Raw genomic sequence first — 20,851 nt, 5'->3', positions numbered from 1 at the left:
CTCATTTACCCATACTCCAAGGTACTTGTATTCACTTACCCTCGGTATTTCTTGGCCTTGTATGGACACCGTCTGATCACAGGGATCATTGAATACCATCAAACCACACTTCGTTACACTGAATCCTAGTCCAAGAGCTTCACCTTCCCTTCCGCATATATTCGCCAGCTGCTGTATATCATCTCGACTGTCCGCAAATAAGACGATATCGTCCGCATAAAATAAACCTGGAAGCTTCTGCTCAATCATCATGCCGCCCTGTTTGTGTGACAGATTAAAACCAATGCTGCTACCTTCTAGCGCTTTTTCCATACTCACCATGTACAGCATGAATAACAGTGGGGACAAAGGACATCCCTGTCTCAGACCCCTGCTAACCTCAACGTTCTCTTTGCTACGCATTCCTTCCCACTCTATGCAAACTGTATTTTCTCGGTATATCTCCCTCAAAATCTGTATACAGTCGTCGCCCATGCCCATTCCTTTCAATATATCCCACAAAATTTCCTGATTAACGTTGTCGTATGCCCCAGTGATGTCTAGAAAAGCCACGTACAAGGGCCTATTCTCTATTTTAGATATTTCTATACACTGAGTGAGAACAAACAGGTTATCGTCTAACCGCCTGTCGACTCGAAATCCGTTCTGAAGTTCTCCCAAAATATCGTTATGTTCGGCCCATGTTTCTATTTTCATTTTTACTGCTTGCATCGCCAACCTGTATAGTACCGATGTAATGGTTAGTGGTCTATACGAGCGAATCTTGTCCTTTTCTCCCTTGCCTTTATAGATTAAGTTCATTCTACTTTGTCGCCAACTGTCCGGTATTTGTCCGTCCTTTAAGCTTTTTTCTACTGCTTTTAACAATGCTTCTTTAGTGTTATGTCCTAGTTCGTTAATGAGGCTAACGGGAATCCCATCTAAACCCGCGGCAGTGCGCTTTGGAATTTTTCCTTCGGCCTTTTTCCAGTTGAAATTATCAAGTACTAGCTCTTCCTCTGTTGCTTTCTCCGCCACACTTTTACTCACCGGGGAGATCCCCTGGACGCTTTTTTGAAACGAATCGGCTGTTACCTTTTGGATGTAACCTAGCGCTTCGTACCCTTCCAATTGATTTCCTCCTTCATCTAGAATATGTTGTTGCGTTGTGACAGACTTCCTACCTAGCGCCTTTATGTGGCTCCAAAAAATCCTAGGCGCGGCCTCCTTTTTTTTATTTCAAATACCCTCAGGGTACAAACGTACATTGAAGAGGGGAGGGGCAAAGAAAGTTAACACGTAATAATAACTTGGTTATAGTTTTAAAAATACAGAAATGAATTATCACGATGACACTTTAAACAAAAATCAGTTACAAGAACAAAGGCCAATGAACCAAAATGAATAACACAGGAATCAAAACACTGGACTGTCCTGGAAGAATTACAAGATTTTATCATTGGATGCACTGCCAAAAGAGATATAATGAAAAAAAAAAAAAAAAACATAATGTACAAAAAGTAGCCACTCGCAAAACTAGAATACGAGAAGCATAGCAACAAAAGGGAAACATATAAAAAAAAAAAAAAAAAAAAGAGAAAAAAATTAAAGGTATGAAACAAACACTGAACGATGTTAACTCGAAATGAAACTTCGAAGTGCGATTTTGAAATTATTGGTGTTAGTTATGCTTGTGAGTGATGCAGGCAGATTGTTCCAGTCTCTGGTCGTTGTGGGGAGAAATGAGTGTGAAAAGCCGACGGTGTTGCTGTGTGGAATGTTTACCTTTTGGCGATGGTCGATGCGGGATGAAATGTACGGCGGTGGCTGAAGAAGCATAGAATGTAAATATGAATTGTGGTAGTAGATTTTATGGAAAAGATAGAGTCGAGATAGTTTTCGGCGATGTGATAGCAATGGAAGGTGTAGAATGTCTTTCATGTTAGTAACACTCGCAGTTCTTTGGTAATTGTTTAAAATGAAACGGACTGAGCGATTTTGTATTTTTTCTAGTAATTTTATGTGGTTCTGATATCCGGTGTCCCATACTGACGATGCATACTCAAGCTTCGGACGAATGAAAGTTGTGTACAGTAGTAGTTTTAATGAAGATGGCGCTTGAGGAAACTTCCGGCGAAAATATCCTAATGTGCTAGTGGCCTTGGTGGCTATGTAATCAATATGAGTTTTCCATGAAAGGTTATTGGTAATATGGACACCCAAGTATTTGTACGATGTTACGCATTCTAGTGGGATGTTATTAAGTGTGTAAGTAGGGGAAGTCACTTCAGCACTGGAAATCCTCATACTTTTGCATTTTCTAACGTTTAATTCCATACGCCATAATTGACACCATTTAGTTATGTTATTAAGATCTTCCTGAATTAGTGAAATGTCTGCGGCATCCGTCACCTTTCTATACAAGACGCAGTCATTGTATCTCTATTTCGTGTATCTCTGTCATCCAGCGTTCACTTTCACCTTTAATTTTTGCCTCTACCAATTTCTGTACAAGAGATTTTTTCTCCAAATATATTTCCCATATTTTTTTGACTTCGTCCTGCGGCCGCTTCTCCTTTTTTGCCTTTCTATGCTCCCGTGATGCTTCGCGTCGCTTCTCGATCGCCTCCCGGATTTCCTTGTTCCACCAACTTTTTGGCTTCCTTTTTCCTTTCCAGCAGACAGTTTTCTTCTCTTTCCCTATCTCCTTCGTCATTAGATGTAACAGCTCACTATACTCCCAGTCCTTGCCTGGTATTTCGCCTACTTCTTCCTCGACTCTTGCGGCTATATTTATTATTTGTTTGTCATTTAAATACGAGCTGCCAGACTTTGATTCCATGCTCATATTTTTAGTTTCGTATCCCATTTGTAATGTTATTGGTTCGTTTATGATCACTACCCAAGCTGTTAATGCCTCCCTCGTCTATCCTCATTTCTGTCAGTTTGTGGTAAATTCCTTCAGTCATGAGACAATAATCAATACTTGATTGCTTGTTTCCGACTTCCCATGTGATCTGGCCGTCACATTTAGGCCCCGTGTTAACTATCTCCAGACTATGTTGCTCGCAAAGATCTAGTAATAACTTCCCATTGGTGTCTGAATATCCGTCAAGGTCATGTATGTGGGCATTCATGTCCCCTAGAAGGATGATTTCGGCCCCATTACCAAATTCCTTAATATCCGCACTCATGCAATCCACTATCTCCTGATTCTTTTCTCCGCAGTTATTCCCCGTCCACAAGTAGGCTACCCCTAGCCACGTTTCCTTTCCACCTACTGTGCCCAGAACCCAGAGGTGCTCTGAACACGTCTGTTTCACTCTAACCCATTTGGCTCCGCGGTGAATTAGCATTCCTACACCCCCACCTTTCCTTTCCGATATGGTCCTGTTACACCCTTCCCAAACATAATTTTTAATATGTGGTGGCTCTTCCAAGTCTCTAAGGTGTGTTTCTGTAACCGCATACACGCCTATCTGTTCTTTGTTTAACTGCTCCTCAATCTCTAACCATTTTGCCTTCTTTCTGCCACCCTGCATGTTTATGTAACTAATTGCAACACGCGCCTTTTTCCTTTTTCTTTTACCTTTTTTCTGGTTTTTCGCAATTCTACCTGTCAAAGCGTCCTCCTGGTTGTTTTCCATGATAGTGTCGGGCGCAAGCGCCATTGCACGGAGCTTGTTTAAAACTGAAGGCAGGCCAACTCCGCTGGGAGCGCGAGCTATTCCTCAGGCATCTTTCTAGACGAGGCGTTGGTAGCATAGAGTTTCTCAAAATTAACTATAGGGCACTCTGGCGCTGCGATCGCTCAGCGACCATGGGAATGACGGGTAGTACACACATTTGCCTAGTCTTCGTACTTGCGGGCGGCGAATCGTACTTGCGGCTTCGTTTATTGCTGTCTTTCGGTTTTGCTTTGAAAGAGAGATTGAACCCTTTTGAACTTCATGAGCCGATGTGTAAAGTAAGTCTAAAAAAAATATTGAAGCGCAACCACGGAAAGTTTGCTAATACTTGTTTTGTAAGAAAACAGCTTCAAGCCACACGAACACACACGGAGCCAAAAGCAGGCCAGAAGAACGAATATTAGACAAATGTGTGTACCATAGAAACTCTATGGTGTGTACTACCCATCATTCCCATGCTCGCTGAAGCACCGTGCGTTGCACCTCCCTTATACACTAGCGCCAGAGTTCCCTCTAGTAAGTATTGTAAGAAACTCCTTGTCACCATCAACGCGAAAACAAAAAACAATAAAAATATGACGTCACAATTGGATGTGACGTCATGCAAACACATGGCGCGTAATTGAAAATTTTCCCAATTGCTGACCTACTAGGTGCCTTTTTTACGTGATTTCATTGGGCCTTAATTGTGTCTCGCTAACTGCATGCGAGAGAGAAAAGAAACACGGATATTAAAAGAGTTCACGGGTCAGACAAAGATGCACGCGCTCAATTGTAACTACGGCAAACGCTCAGTAGCACTGACAATTAGGCGAGTTGCTGTGGGTTCGTACTTATGAACGGCGCATAGAAACACTGAACACAAATGAAAAAAAAAAAAAAAAAAGAGACACGCACTCGTGTTTCTTTACCCTGCCGCGGTGGTCTAGTGGCTAAGGTACTCGGCTGCTGACCCGCAGGTCACGGGATCGAATCCCGGCTGCATTTCCGATGGAGGCGGAAATGTTGTAGGCCCGTGTGCTCAGATTTGGGTGCACGTTAAAGAACCCATAGAGTTTCCTGCAGCACTTACTAGAGGGAACTCTGGCGCTAGTGTCTATGGGAGCTGCCATAAGGTCCGTTCGATTCACCTGCACCACGTGAACCAGTTCACGAGGTGCTGCACCTTGCCATTCGTTTCAGCGGTGCAGCATTGACGACCGCTGAACCCTGCCATTCGTTTCGAAAGGTGCAGAAAAGGTGCAGCACCGGTTCACGATTTTCCTGCACCTCCTTCGCTGACGGTGCCGGCTTGGTGTAGCCGCGCGTGCAGCTGAGCAGACGACGCAGCACTTAGACGTAGGTGGCTTAGGCGCCGTACCTGCCTCTACAAACGCGCTGTGTATTTTCAAGATCTTTGCGCCTCATAAACTGTCCGCATGCTCGATTTGCCATCGGTGAGTGTTTGCTGAACGGTGTAAATTAAGCGAAAAGAAATAAGGCCTGCACCTTGTCGGCACATCGTCATTTGTTTCAAGTGTCGTGCTCTGCCTGCACCGCTGAACTCACGCTGCAAAATTTCCGAACTTCGCGTGCACAGCCGTGAACCGGTTCCGACGGGTGCAGGTGAATCGAACGGACCTTTTGTCTAATATTCGTACTTTGGCCTGCTTTTGGCTCCGTGTGAGTTCGTGTGGCTTGGAACTGTTTTCTCACGAAACAAAAATCAGCAAATGTGCAACAATTGCGCTTCACTACCTTATTTTTTTCAACTTACCTTTTCAAATTGGGTGACGAAGCTTAAAAAGGTTGATTCTTTCTTTCAAAACAAAACTGAAACACAGCAACAAACGAAGCCACAAGTACGAAGACTAGGCAATTGTGTGTACTACCCATCATTCCCATGGTCGCTGAACGATCGCAGCGCCAGAGTGCCGTCTAGTTTATTTTAGGAAACTGTATGAAAGAACCCCAGGTGGTCGAAATTTCCGGAGCCCTCCACTACGGCGTCTCATTATCATATGGTGGTTTTGGGACGTTAAACCCCACATATCAATCAACTCGTGTTTCTTTGCGCCATTCATAACCAAGTACCGCGCCGCGCATGCGATTCTGTGGGCGCTCGCGAATCCCCCCCCCCCCCCCCCTAAATTTACTGTAAAGGTCAACACTCATAGATGTTTTATATCTGTACACGTTGGTAAAGGTAGCATATACAGTAGGACTCGTTCTCTGGATTTCATGCCGACCGGTTGAGCCCACGCGATCTCCGACGACAGTGCAGCTCTGGCCGACTGGCTTGCCCTACACCATCTCCTAAAGCAGACAAAAAGCTCTCGCCGAGTGGTGCCCCGTTCTTGGATTCCTGTGACCGTGTCCAACTTTCCTATCTTCTCCCTACTTCCGGATGGCCTGCCCCTGCGCTACCCTAGTTCCTTCCCCCTCTATCTAAACCTTTTTATCCATCCTTACCCTTATCCCTCTGAGCTACTGTTGAGGTGTCCCACTGTGATGCACAGCTATGGGGTTCACTTTTATCTTTCCTCTTGTGGTTTGGGCTAGTTGGCATGACATTGTAGTTAAAGCGTGAGAACAGAAGGACGACGCTAATCTCCATGTTCGTTCTGGTCTCCCGCTATAATTATCTAGAGGAACCTAGAAGAGCACCGTGACAGTAGTTAATAGGACTGTAATTTCTAGCCGAAGTTAGCACACCAAAGATGATTGAAGCTGGTCGGGCATTTTAGCACAGCTCATCGCAGCAACGGGAATTCTAAGAAATTAGTGCAGATGTGGCACCCCTACTTATAAAGTGGCTGAATACTAATTCTGCCACGGTGAATGTACCATTAGTTCCTGCAAATGCAAGCCCCCCCTTAGCATGAACTAGTACCTGAAACACTGGGACATAAGATTCATTGACCAATCCTGAGGATAAAACATGAGGCATAAAAAATGCGTCAGAGTAGTGGGGGAAAATGAAACCACTCCAGCCAGTCATTCTGCACAGCAGCACAAAATAGATGCTGTGTTTGGACTAGCCACTTTATACTCGATTCCTTAAAGTACACATGCAGAGCCCCCCCAAAAAAGCAAAGCCAGTGAATTGGAATGTGATGCACTTTATTCCAATTTCATTGTTTCAATCACGGTGAAGACCAGATTTGACAAACACATTGACGACCCGTCGCTTGACCAGTTAACTAGCTCTACATGAAAGATATAATGGCGGTGACATGATGTTGAATAGATATGCAAACACTTATTAAAAACACTTGTTAGCCCCTCTCTCTACACAATTGTACACAAACGTGACAGTAGACAGCTCGTCTTCCATACAAGTGAAAAAAAAAAAGTCCCAGATATACAACAAATTACAACCATAAAAACTGAAAAGTACAAGGCAGTTCCCCCTTTTTTTTTACAGCAAAACTGGCAGTGGTAGAAAAAAAAAAATAAAAACAAAATCTGAGAACACACACAGGAGACTCTTGGAAAATTATCTGGTGCACAAACAATAGCTCATGTTAAACTGAGCAATGCTTGTAAAAGCTGCAGTTGTAGATGAAATAATTCACAGTTCTTTTTGGATTGAATTTGTAGACTACACAAGGATAGCGAACCCAATTTCCCTAGCTTTTTTCCCATCGATGTGGATCCAGATTTGCCATAACAAACAAGATTGTATTTATAAGTACATTGCATTGGTAGAAGGGGCCCATTTGTAGACTAAAGCTCTGAATGGAAACGAAACTCCACATGACAGTGTTGTCACCCTTTTAGCACAAAAGCTTGCAAAATAATTTCACAGACTGCAAGTGCCCCCCCTCCCCTTCAAACCAGTTTACAAGAGGCTGAACAATACAGCTGCAATGCAGGGCTACCTTAGGTGGTACATATTTTAATTCAAAACCACACATAGACATATACACCGTGATGTCTGTTTCTCGGAGTGGTTGTGAATTCACCGTGAAGTTGACTAACCAAGGCTACGTTGTGTGCACATGGCAGAACTGCTGCGATCTGTGCACCACGACCAGTCAATGCAACACTACACGATGACATGGTTCATGAAATTAAGTGCGCAGAACTAACAGGTCTAGAAAAAAAATACAACATCAAAAAAGAACCTGTGAAGTGTAGGCCAATATTGCCTCGAGCATATGCAGTGGGCATAAAGTAAGGGAGGGCAAAGGCGAATTACGCAGCAGGACAACAATGAGATGTCACAGGGCACTTTCGAGATTTCGGGAGGGGAGCACTGGCAGGTTCACGGCCGCGCAGTGGTGGCCACTGCTGAAAAATAACGCCAGAGAGTGCGGCAACAAAAGCACACACAGCACTGGGTAACACAGACACGTGAACGGCTGCTGGTGGCATGGTGTGTCCCAGGCTAGCCGAATGCTGCCACCAAAAAGAACACTGGAACAGAAGAAAGGGGCGATGATGCGTGTAGAAGAGAGGACGACGAGCGGGGCGAAGAGAGAGAGAGGAAGAGTGTTCTTTTGGAGTCGCTCTAGGCACGCTCCCCACGGATCCGTCTGGCCAGCTGAATGTCCTTGGGCATGATGGTCACCCGCTTGGCATGGATGGCGCAAAGGTTGGTGTCCTCAAAGAGGCCAACAAGGTATGCTTCACTCGCTTCCTGTAAGGACAGATGAACAACCACAGGCTGCGGGTCAGGCTACGGTCCTCAACAGCTGGAGTTACTAACAAGAGGCCCCCAAACAACTGAACAGCTTCAGATTGCCTCTGCCATTGCACACAGTCCTGCCCGAGCACTACTTCAGCAATTTCCACGAAGATTGTGGCCACTGGCCGCCCAGTTTATGACAAGAGCCTGGAAAGTCAGTCTATTAGTGCAGGCTGCCATGGTTTGCTCAAGCGGCCGCTCTGAAACCCAACCATCAATAACCTTTAACACTGGGGCAAAAGTATTTTTGCAGGCACTCAAATTTGCCCATTACAGAAGCAGGGAACATGAACAAGACAACAGGGACACCATCCTCTAGAGTATCTTGGTGCTAGTTGTACAGCATGACAGATAGGTTGGCAATGGAAAAACTGGCATAGCACTAGGCACCAAAAACCCTTACAGCAGTCGCAGCCTGTGTTAGTAGATAATGATATGCCCATTTACGCAGTCACATGTGGCAGTGACTCACTGAAGTAATGTTAACTCACGACCAAGCATACGGACACCCCACAATATAACATTTCAGCTTTAGACTCCAGCTGGCTTATCGAGTGAGGCGTCGAATGCCATGGCTAGTTGCCGAAGATGTAAACATTGCCAATAAGTTGTTAGCACTGAACCCTGCACCGTTGTTGGACTCTCACTTGATTCCGTGCCGAATAGTTGTGCCCATGCGACCGCCGACCACAGCGCAGCTCTGGCTAACCTGCTCTAGCTAGTGGTACCCAGTCCTGGGACTCAGACGTGTTTCCATCTTTATCATATCTCTTAACTTTATCCCTTTTAATCCCTCTTTGCCCCCTCCCTCGTGAGCCACTGCTGCGGTGTCGCACTCAGATGCGGACATTTATGGGGCTCAATTTAATCTTTTTGCTCACGCGGCACCGAAGAACAACTGTGGGCGATCCAGCAGGGCGAGACCGCCACCAGAGCCCAAGCTCTTGTAGCCGATACCTAGGCAGGGACATGGGGCTCAATTTAATCTTTTTGCTCACGCGGCACCGAAGAACAACTGTGGGCGATCCAGCAGGGCGAGACCGCCACCAGAGCCCAAGCTCTTGTAGCCGATACCTAGGCAGGGACATCTTCCTAGATCGCGAACTCGCGAATTAAGGGAACACACACGGGTGCTCAAAATGCAAATGGAAGGAAAAAAAAAAAAAAAAAAAAAAAAAAACTCAACCCTGAAATGCAAAGAATCCAAGGAGTGAAATGCATGTATGGTGGAGAAATAACCTTTCTTGTGTGTGTGTATATATATATATATATATATATATATATATATATATATATAAAGACGTGAAAACAGTTACAACAACTAATGGAGAGCGACGGCAGCCGAGTGGTGGCTCCCTTGTTGTGGTCAGTAAAAGTGAAAGAACCGACAAAAGCGCAAAATATTCAGCCCTTTACAAACACGAATATTTATGCCCCCATGTTCAGAGAATGTTGCAGTAATTATTTAGTGTTGTAGTCGTGGGAACTGTGTACACTTCAATAGGGTCATTCCCAGAGGCACGACGGAAGCTTGTACTTTCATAAGTAACTCATTGCACAACTCTAGTTATTTCTGGAATACGAGCCCTGGAAACGCTGAACTTATAAAGAAGCGAGGCGAAGTGAGCACCCTCTACTGTTTTCTCATATTGCGAGTTTCATTACCTAACAGGGCTTTAGAGCAGAAATGGTGCCTGAAGTATGTCAGATGTGACCGAGTAACTTTTCCATGCACTTTCTCCCGTGCATACATCTGCATTTTTGGAACAAAAGTATAGAAGTCTACTCTACGCCTTCCTCTAGTCCCTGTGGTGAATTATGCAGTGAACTGGCTTAAGGTCAAATTACCGTTGTACATGCAACCAGCAGCAAGCAATATTTTCTGTAGTGAACTGCCATCACAGACCCTTTGGGTATTAGCACACTACCAAGCAAGAAACCTGGCCCTAGGACAAAGTTTTGCAAAGGGTCTTGAGAAGATGGGAATGAAGCGCGGACAGAACATTTGATGTAGTCCAGCTTCCAGTATAGATGGCATGCATTGTGCAGGCGGAAGCAATGCTGGCAGCTGTGTATGCACAGAATCTAGTGGCCTGGACAGGTGTACACCATCATGGCAGCACATGCCACACCAAGACAAGTGATTTGCAACTTTAGCTGGCCAGTCAGAAGCAGTGACAAGAGTAAGTACAGAACTTGTTTTTGAAGGCGATTCGCTGAAGTGGAACGCTTAGCCGGCTGTTAATGCAATCCGAACGGAACAGGCAGGAAAAATAAGTCCACTGTTCGAGGGAACGTGTGAATGCGTGGCCGGGAACTGGTGGCGAGATTTGTAAATGTGGCGCACGTGCATAAAAACGCGAAAGCCGTGCTTATCAAATTCTGTCCGCTACTTTTCGCCCCTGTGCTTGCCGAGTGCGTTCGTTGTTTCCCGGAGCGATTCATGCCGCCACTGCTCTGCGGGCGCCCCGTCAGGTAGTCGGCAGGCACATAAAAGGTACAGCTCGCTTCTTGTGTGGCATCTCGCCAGTTCTGAAACCGATTCAGAACTGCAGCGGTGGAATTTTGATTAAAGGCTACAAATAGTGAAAAGCCACGGGAATACATTTAGAAGCATGCTAAGAAATGCGTAATAATAACAAACGTTGGAATTCAACACCGTAGAACAGCGGTACGATTATGAGCCATGCAGTGAAGGCTCTAAAAATTTCAACCACCTGGGGTTGCAATCAAAGTACCTAAACATTCCCACCTCCATTTCGCCCCATGAGCTCAGGCCAGCTGTCGAGTACCATAACCCTACTCCATCGGGGTGAGTTGAAGAAGACGCTAGAGGATGAAATCTTTTCAAAGAATCAATACAGCATCATCCCTATGTTTTGGCTCTGGCTTGCTACATCCTCACAAATCGTATTGATGTTCTAAATTGTGCAAGTGCTTGATTAAAGAAGCAACATGTGAAGAATATCCACATGTCGAATCGTGATAGCATGCACTTTTAAGAAAAGTACAGCACTTTCCCAATATGTGCTCGCATGAGAAATGAAGTGTGTAAAACACGAGAACATAGTCGTATTTTTATAACAAAAGAGCAGGCAAGATCTATGGCCTTTTAACGTTAGACGAATAAAAAGCGTCGTTTAGTATTTGGTGATGTCAGGTCCTGCATCGAGCCCGGCTTTATTCATCCTTGTTGGTGGAGACATGTACAGAGCTACCGTGAAAGATGAATCACGCTCAAGTCGCCCCCACTCTTCGGTTACGGAAGCGCAGAAGTCATCCATAGATGTTACGCGGAAAGTTTGGCAAGAGAGAGATGATTTCATGCCACCCCACAGAATTTACAAGTCTGGTGACGGGGGCACGTAAGCACAAGCTCAATCTTCAGTGGACCGTTTACCATGGCAGTGACGGCATGCACGCTGACTATTCGTTAGTAAAGAGCTCAACTACGAGATGCCTGTCGCCCTCAGGCGCCCTGGTCATGCCCCATATAAAAGCTGTCACTACCGAAAATTCGTTCAGCGAAGAAATACGCCCTCAGCTGTGCAATTCTGTGATAGGGATAACGAAGACTATCACTTGGGTAACCTATAGTGTCAATGCTTACAGAAATTTCAGGCGCAAGCTTAAATTTGCACAACATTCGAACCAGACGGCTGCCTTTGATGACAGGCAAAAATTTATGCGGCATGCCACGGGCACAGGCAGCTCCTTCCAACCAATGAAACAGAACACAGCACTAGCGCTCGCCGGGCGGGGAAGTGGCAGACGACGCAAAGCACGAACCACTCGCGATTCCGACCGTATGCTCGGCGCGTTCAAATCTTGCTAGCAGTTTGCGCACCGCGGATTACCGCAGACTCGTGTGGTCCCGTTAACAGTGGACCGTACTGTACACTGTAGGTGCCCAAAACAACCGCGCCAGAATGCCAGACGTATTCGCATGTGAACACGTAACCTTAGTCGCACCTGGAGAGCTCCGATGGCCGCGCTCTGGAAGCGCAAATCGGTCTTGAAGTCCTGTGCAATCTCGCGCACGAGGCGCTGGAAAGGCAGCTTGCGGATGAGCAGCTCAGTGGATTTTTGGTAACGACGGATCTCCCTGAGGGCCACGGTGCCGGGCCTGTAGCGATGGGGCTTCTTGACGCCGCCCGTCGAAGGGGCGCTCTTGCGCGCTGCCTTGGTGGCCAGCTGCTTGCGGGGCGCCTTGCCACCGGTAGACTTACGGGCGGTCTGCTTGGTACGGGCCATCGCTGATGCTGCTTCAGGTTACCTGCGCACGGGACCAAGAAGCAACTGTGGACAATGCCAACGTTGTGGCTTTGGCAAATGTTGCACTCGGGAGTCGAACAGGACAAAAACTCGTAAGCAAGCGCAGTATCATAGCATGCACAAACCATCGCGACAAAGGTACTGTACTAGCAGCGGGGCAAGGTTCCGTTTGGCGACGCAAAAGTTGCCAGACTGCCGCCAAATTTGCCAGCAGCGGTAACCTGCTGTTCAAGTCACCAACAAATACAGCGCGATTAAATAGAGGTTTGAGATAAACTTGAAACGAACAAGAGGCAAGATTAACACCAGAAGTTACTAACTACACAAACAATAAAATGCCCCTGAAGCGGCTGCATCCAACACGGAAGCTTTCAGGGCTACGTAGAACGACCAGTTCTGAAGCCGTGAAAAGGAAAAACAAATAGGCCGCTAAGAATTAGGAACGCGCGTGAACACATTGAGTAGGCTAACACAGCCCATGAAGGTGTGACGAGCGCGAAGGACCCGGGGCGCGTCTGGACATGTCCGAAGGTGACGAAGGGACAATGAAGTACGGGCAATTTGTTCCCGCCAATGAAAACACACGCGCACAGCGGAAGCATGCCCAAGACTCCCGAAGAATCTCGATGTCGTCGCAAACTGGCAGGAAATCAACCCTCACGAAAGAGCACAGCTAACAGCAAAGCAAGACGCGGCCACCGGTAGTATCTGGTCGGTCACAAATAAGCAGTGGATGCAAGGTTAGGCCTAAGGGAAGGTGCGACCAGCGGTCCGGAGGAACGGCAGCAGGGCGGGCTGCCTTTCGCGTACGGACGCCGAAAAGAAGCAGCACGTCCGCGTTTCCGAACGGAGACAAAGGCCAACTCACAGCGACAACAGGTGCACGGTCAGGGCCGAAGCCAAAAACACGAACGGTCCTTCGCCGAGAAGCTTTATATCAAAATGGCTGCCACGGGTATTTTGAGAAGAAACGGCAGCACAATGAGGCACGCTGCCGCCGGTGTGGGCAGACGTGGCAGCAACGCGAACTCTGCGACGCTGGCGTACGAAAACTGCTCAAAAAGCCGGTCGGCCCTAAATTCGGCGCTACATGAATAAGAGCCAACATACGTCAAGTCCGAAATCCGGGGCACTTTCGCGGGTCTTCCTGCAACAACAACGAAGCAACTCACAACAACCGAGCGTGCACTGCAGAGAGCAAGAAACAATAAAAAAAAAGTCAGTCGAAACTCACATTAACTGACCGACAAAAGCTACGACAAAAACCAGCATGACACAGAGCAACGTCATCAACTCCGCGAGCGACTATTGGCCGTTCTTGACGTCACGTCTTTTACTATTGGCTCCGATAAGCTCATTTCCCATTGGTTGATTGTTTGGCAGCAGTGCATGGCGATTGGTCCGTTCGCAAGCCTCTTGGATGTCGAAAATGGTCGCTTTTTGGGCGCAGGCCCCGAGCACATTCGGCACCAAGGCAAGTTGCGCAAATAATACGCACGTTTCGCATAGAGAAAGCAAGCAGCAAAATAACACCGAACAACGCTGTAAATGCGTGCTGACAATTACGAGCTACAATGAGGGACCGTCTGTCGCCTACTTTCGAAAGCGGTCCGCTCAAAAACCGCCGGTTACTAGTTGACTGGCGCACTTGCCATGCTGGCTGAAGTTTACGCGACGGATGAATATTGGCCTACAGCTATGTACTCCTAGGGGTGAAAATATGCCTAGCCGAGACAGGCGGCACACTGCGAGTACAAACGGCCGATACCTGCTGAACTTCGGAACCGCAGACCGAAATAAACCATTTCTACTTACCTTGCACGAAACGTGTCTCGAAGGTGCAGGCGCTCAGGCGAAAGAAACTTCAAGGTGCTCTGTGCCTCAACTCGAGAGCCTCCGCTCGACAGACGCTAACTGCACGACCGCACTACAAGTGAGTGAACTTGCTATGTAGGTCAAATCGACTCTCGCGCCATCTACGCCACCTTCTCCAAACACAGCTTTATAGTCTCATAAACAAAATCAGAAAAACCCCGGAAAATGCTCATAAAACTCCTTAAAAATTCCGTATATTTTAGAAAGTGCGGAAAATTTTTCTGCAAGCTGATTATTGGGCTCCTAGATATTACGTTCACACAATATATGCGAACCTTGCCCTTGCTGTCAAGGCAACGAGCGCTAACAGTCGGGACCACCTACACCTTAGTCAGGACCGTTATCGGCGGAGTGAGTGATCGACGCGATATGCTCATTATTGTGTAATGCCTGATCGTGCATGCACCAGCGAGGCCCGTTGTGTGGACGATTGCGCAATGCTGATGTTATCGTTGCGTGGTGGAAAGGACAACACCGGGAGCTGATCGACGCTAATCCTCGCAGCTGCTGCAGCGCCAAATTTCGACTTCTCGAATCACGTGAGCACGCCTTGGTTCTCGTGTTCGGTCAACGGCGAGATGGCTCTGTATTGTTTTTCCAACGGTCTAGGCACTTGCAACGGCTGCGTTCCGCCGTCAACTAAACATTCTTGGCCCATCATCCAGGTGTCGTGTCAATGAGTCGCTGTCATTTATTCCGAAGTTGCCGCGCCTGTACATAGTAAGGCGGAAGCGTTTCTTTCGGGTGTAGTTCGCGCGTAAATGTGCTCGTAAGGTCCTCACGCCTTTTTGCATGCGACCGCGTTCGAAGCTGCATGGGGCGGCAACTTGCGAACGAGTAGGTGCGTAATTCCCTACGCCTTCAAGCAGCGATTCGTGGTCGTTTGTCGATGGTTAATCATGTGTTACAATGTGTTACACGCTCGACACATGTGCCCAGACTTGCTCATGGGTCACAGGAAAAAAAAAAAGGAACCGTTCAGGAATAACCGCAGAGAAAAGTAAGGAGTGCTAAAGGGGCTCACATCACGAATTCTTGCGAAGTAGCTCAACTACCTGCCGTCCTAAAATTGCTTAAATAGAAAAAAAGGTGATTACGCTTATCAATTATTGCTTAGAAAACTTAACTGAGCAATTTCTGGAACATAACCTATTGCATATGATGTCCAAATGTGTGCAAAAAAAAAAAAAAAAGCTGGCCCTGTTGTTCAAGTGCATCTTAAGTTCTTTGACATTTGTTTTTCTTCTCAGTGTGCAGTATTCCTCTTCACTTGTTTTTAGCTGAAGTGACACTGAGATGCCTGCTTAAAGAAGGTGTTCTGGAGCAATGTTTTGATTTGAGCCAGTTATTACGTGCTTGTCATGTGTCTTGTGTTCCTGCATCGTCGTTCTTTTTCTTGCGCTGTCATTCCCCAACTAAAAGTGTTTGTGCCTGAGCAAAGATGTACAAACAGGTTATTCATGAAGTGGTGGCCTTAAACTCGTGATGTAGGGAACTAAGGTTGCACGGCAGGCTTGTTGATGATTCATAGCATTCAAAGGCTGGTCAAGGTCAGGACAAAGCAAAACAAACACATACACAGCTGTTTATGTGTGTTCTTTTGCTCTATCCCTTCTTGGATGTGCTATACGTAGTTTTCGTTGACGTCACCATCTTGATGTGCCAGCCAGTAGGGATGCTGCATGGAACAAGTAATAGTGACATAAGATGAGGGCTAGCAGATGCACGTGCGTAAAGGTCTTTCCTTTCTGTCTAGCCTCGCACGTCACCAGAGGGCTCTTTGTTGTGCAAATAAAAATTATTATTAGTGCCCCCTTGCTTTCCATTTGTGTGTCCCCCTTTTTGGCCAACAAAATAAAGTGTAGGGGGAACAAAAGAACGCAGAGAACGAATGACTGTGTGACCTCCCCTGCAACATAGTCCTTGGATGGAGGGACTATGCCTGCTCTGACACTCTCTAAAGTGATGAAAAGTCACAGTGGCCACCATGTTGAGGTACCCAGTGCAGAGAACGTGTGACGTGAAAGCTATGTATATGTTTTGAGCTTGGACTCGCGTCTGTTTCTCTTTATTTTTTATTTATTTATTTTACAATACTGTCAACTCTCATTTCATTTTTTGCACCATTTGCTCAACACCTTGAAGAGATGTTAATTTTAACTCCTTTTTGTTTCATACAGTAGAATAAAATAAACAGCCATCTGTGAACAGCTTAAGTTGCATATCTGGCTCCACGATAGCGTAAATGTCATTGATACACCAACAATAAAAGTGGTCCCTGAACAGACCCCTTCGGGAATCCCGAGAGCACTGACATTGAGTCGGAGACATGACCATCCATTCTTACCAGCTGGTTGTGGTTGGTTAAGTACACTTTAATCGACTTTATTACAGTGGCATTAACCATTTACTGCCTATTGTCGTGAATTGGTGGCATACCAAAAACTTCAAGCAAGCAAGCCACGGAATGCATGTCGCCTTTAATACCAGCTGTGAAGTACTCTCAGGGAATGTAGCTTTCAGCATGAAAAATCTGGCATGAAAATTCGCGTTGTACCGTGACACTGGTGGAGGTGCTGGGCCGCAACCCTGTCTGATGCTCCACACGCCCGCTGGGAGCCATTCAATGAGTCCAGAATCATTGTCACCGGTAGCAACTCCGGTGCATCGCTCCAGTCGACGGTTGCGAGGCCTCGCGCCAGAGCTCACTCACTCGCCAGAACCTGCTAGGCACCGTACACCTCAACCGATGGCCAACGCAAGCCCGCAACAGGTGCCCCAAGGCAGCTTTCTAACGCCCCCATCTCAGGTGACCATCTTTCAACCCCTCGTTCCCGATCGCTTTAGGCTTTAGTGGCGGTGCCCATGAACACATTCACGACTGGCTTGACAACTACGAGCGTGTTGCCAAGGTCAATCAGTGGTCGGAACAGGAAAAGCTTTCTCGTGTCTATTTCTACCTTGACCACGGTGCTCATACTTGGTGTGAGAATAGAGAAGGCAATTTGTCAGCTTGCTCCGACTTTCGACAGAAGTTCGTCGATACCTTCGGCAATGTCGATAGAAGGGACCGTGCGTAGCAGTTATTGGAGATACAAGTTCAAAAACCCAACGAAACCGTTGCAATGTTTGCTGAGGACATGACTCGTCTCTTTCATCGAGCTAACCCGCACATGACTGAAGATAAAAAATTGAGTTACCTCATGCGCGGTGTCAAGGAACAGCTTTTTGCCGGGCTACTGCGCAACCCTCCAAGTACAGTGGTTGACTTCACTAAGGAAGCTACGGCTATTGAGCGGGCCCTTCATCAACGCTGCAGGCAATATGACCGCATGTCCTGCAATGTCCCAATCAACGCTAACGCCATGACGTCTGAGAATCGGACCTCCTTACGAGAGTTGATTAGGGAGATAGTTCGCAAAGAATGCAGAGGTTGCGGACTCCGGTTGCTGAAAATTTCATCGCGTCGATCGCTGAAGTCGTACGCGACGAAATTCACCAAGCGTTGTCTACGACTGGTCCTGATACTCAGCAGTGTCCTATGAGTTACGCTGCCGCTCTCCGACGTCCACCACCCGCTACGTTGACACTGTACCACCAGGTTGCCATGGTCCCTTGGTCTCCGACGCAAGAACAAACACTGCATCAACCACCCACGCTACAGCCATACAACCAGTCGTCCACAACCACCACATGGACAGCGATGCCAGGGGAGATGCTCAGACGTCCACCGACCCGGAAAACCGATGCATGGCGCACAGTGGACAGGCATCCACTATGCTTTCACTGCGAAGGTGCAGGCCATATTGCCCGTCATTGCTGGCATCGAGGTAATTCATTTCGTCCTCATCAACCTTGCTTTGACAGTCGACGTGCCAACGACGAATACACACCACGCCGTGACGACACCCCTTTCTATGGAGCCCGTTCACACTTTGACGATGGCTCTACCACTGCAGAGGAGGCAATGCCTACTCACCCTCCTAGTCTGAGACGTCGATCCCGCTCTCCGTCCCCCGCGCGTTCGCCTTTGTCGCACCACTGCACCTACGCGGACCTTAATACAAGAAGGTCACATAGCCCGCGCCGGGGAAACTGAGAACGGCGACGTCCGGGGGCAAGGTTGCAGGCCATAAAGATGACGACAAGAAGCCCCCACAGCATGACGTCATACAGCCGATAAGCCGTGAAAACGATGAAATTGTGACGCCGACCTTAGTGTTCTCCTTGACGGCCAGAAAGTGACAGCTTTAGTCGACACTGGTGCCGACTTCTCTATTATCAGTCGGGACCTCGCCGACAGCCTCAGAAAAGTGAAGACGCCGTGGACGGGCCCCCACATAAGAATGTCAGGGGGCCAGTTACTGATGCCCTCTGGAAGATGTACCGCAAGAATAGACATCCGAGGTTCTCCTTTCACTGCGTCGTTCGTCGTTATCGCCGCATGCTGCAGGGATGTAATTCTTGGCATGGATTTTTTACGGGAATATGATGCCGTCATCCACATACCAGAGAGCTTGATTACGTTTTGCAACAGTTCGGCCTTACCCAATTCTCCAGAGGCGCGACCAAACAAATTGCGTTTTACTGATGATGACGTGGTTCTCCTTCCTAGGTCATGCACGCTTGTTTCGGTGGCCGCCGCTGCTCACTTTGACGCCGAAGGAGTTGCAGACCAAATAAGCTCGCTGCTCTTCACCCACGGTATTTCCGTCGCACGAGGTATCGTCAGAGTTGCTGCTGGACGCACGGACTTGCTGCTGACCAATTTCAGTGCTGAGTGCCGGCACCTTCCTAAAGGCACGGCTGTCGCTTACTTCGACGATGTCGTAGATGCCGAAGGCTGCTTGGCGGTAGTCGATGAGTCGCTAAATCTTGATTCAGCGCCTGTTCTGGATGTTAGCACTACTTTGCCGAAAGACGACCGACGCAGACTCCTTGAGCTACTGGCCAAATAATTTCCAGACTGCTTTTTGACAACATCAAAAGTTGGCCGCACGCCTCTAACCAGGCATCGAATAATTACCGACGAAACGGTGAGACCTATTCACCAGAATCCTTATCGTGTGGCTCCAAAAGAACGTGAAGCGATACAACAGCAGGTGGACAGAATGCTTGAAGATGACGTCATTCAGCATTCACAGGGCCTCACCTGTAGTCACCTGGGCCTCACCTGTAGTCCTCATTAAGAAAAAGGACGGCAGCCTGCACTTCTGTGTAGATTACCGGAAGCTAAATCAGGTGACCAAGAAAGACGTATTTCTACTACCGCGTATAGACGACTCTCGCGACAGACTTCGACACGCTCGATACTTCTCTTCAATGGATTTGCGGAGTGGATATTGGCAAATCGAGGGGGACCCGAGAGACCGCGAGAAGACCGCTTTTGTAACACCAGATGGGTTATATGAATTTAAGGTCTTGCCATTTGGTTTGTGCTCAGCGTTTGAGCTCAGTTTGTGCTACCTTTCAAAGACTCATGGATACCGTGCTTTCCGGGTTGAAGTGGAAAACATGCTTAGTATATCTGGACGACGTCATAGTGTTTTCCGCGACGTATGACGAGCACCTTGAAAGACTTGAGGTGGTCTTACGAGCCATACAGTCCGCGGGCCTGACGTTGAAGCCTGAAAAGTGCCACTTTTGCTACGAAGAGCTGCGATTTCTTGGTCATGTCGTCAGTCATGCTGGTGTTCGTCCCGATCCTGAAAAAATTGCAGCCGTAGAACAGTTCCCCATGCCGACCGATAAAAAGGCTGTCAGACGCTTTCTTGGCCTCTGCGCATATTGACGCGCAGAGGACAACGAAGGAGCGCGAGTGTCTTTGGCCGAGGGCAAAAGACGAAGAAGTCGTTGCAGTCTGTTTCCTGCGATCGATAAATCGTATTTGTTTGAGGCGCTTTGTGTGCTCGTCAATCTCACGTCGTCACACTGGTGGAGGTGCGGGGTACGTCTTCATGCTTGGCACCCCTTCGCGGACCCGACATTCAAGCCCGGAATCACTACCACCCGTCGACACACCAGTCCACCGTTCCAGCCGCCGTCTGCGAGGCCTGGCTTATGTGCTCAATCCCTTGCCAGAAACTGCCAGCAATCGCTTGCCTCCTTCAACCACCATGGCCACTGCAGCTACATCGCATATGACACTTCAGAATCCCATGATTCCTGACTGCTTTCATGGTGAGACCTATGAAGATGCACAAGACTGGCTGGACCAGTTCGAACGCTGCGCGAAGTACAACCAGTGGGCCACCCCAGAAGACAAGCTCGCGAATGTGTACTTCTACCTGAAAGACAACGCCCAGACGTGGTACATTAACAGAGAAAGAAGCATGGCTACGTGGGATGACTTCCGCAACCA

General features: G+C 47.5%; 2 protein-coding genes across 5 annotated transcripts in view; one reads left to right on the top strand and one right to left on the bottom strand.

The window, feature by feature from the left end:
• Window positions 1-6,753: 6,753 nt before the first annotated feature.
• LOC119180328 (histone H3.3A) lies at window positions 6,754-14,581 on the bottom strand. 3 transcript variants are annotated; one of them, XM_037431505.2, is made up of 3 exons: window positions 14,431-14,581; window positions 12,313-12,616; window positions 6,754-8,292 (listed from the first exon to the last, which is right to left on the bottom strand). In XM_037431505.2, exons 2-3 carry the CDS (start codon window positions 12,592-12,594, stop codon window positions 8,164-8,166), a joined length of 411 nt encoding a protein of 136 aa, XP_037287402.1. In that variant the 5' UTR covers window positions 12,595-12,616; window positions 14,431-14,581; the 3' UTR covers window positions 6,754-8,163. The 3 variants fall into 3 exon arrangements, with proteins under 3 accessions (XP_037287402.1, XP_037287403.1, XP_037287405.1); XM_037431506.2 differs by lacking the exon at window positions 14,431-14,581 and adding an exon at window positions 13,726-13,879; XM_037431508.2 differs by lacking the exon at window positions 14,431-14,581 and adding an exon at window positions 13,484-13,750.
• Window positions 14,582-14,739: 158 nt separating this feature from the next.
• LOC119180191 (uncharacterized) overlaps window positions 14,740-20,851 on the top strand; it is a 218,774-nt gene continuing 212,662 nt past the window's right edge. Inside the window, exon 1 of one of the 2 annotated variants that reach the window (XM_037431334.2) lies at window positions 14,740-15,029. The gene's annotated coding sequence lies outside the window, so the exon portion shown is untranslated. Of the gene's footprint in view, window positions 15,156-20,851 lie in introns of both variants that reach the window. The other variant, XM_075869894.1, reaches the window with a different exon arrangement.

The sequence above is a fragment of the Rhipicephalus microplus genome, chromosome 7 (genome assembly GCF_043290135.1).
Source record: "Rhipicephalus microplus isolate Deutch F79 chromosome 7, USDA_Rmic, whole genome shotgun sequence".
In the NCBI taxonomy this organism is placed as follows: domain Eukaryota; kingdom Metazoa; phylum Arthropoda; class Arachnida; order Ixodida; family Ixodidae; genus Rhipicephalus; species Rhipicephalus microplus.
This window is presented reverse-complemented; position numbering and strand designations above follow the sequence as displayed.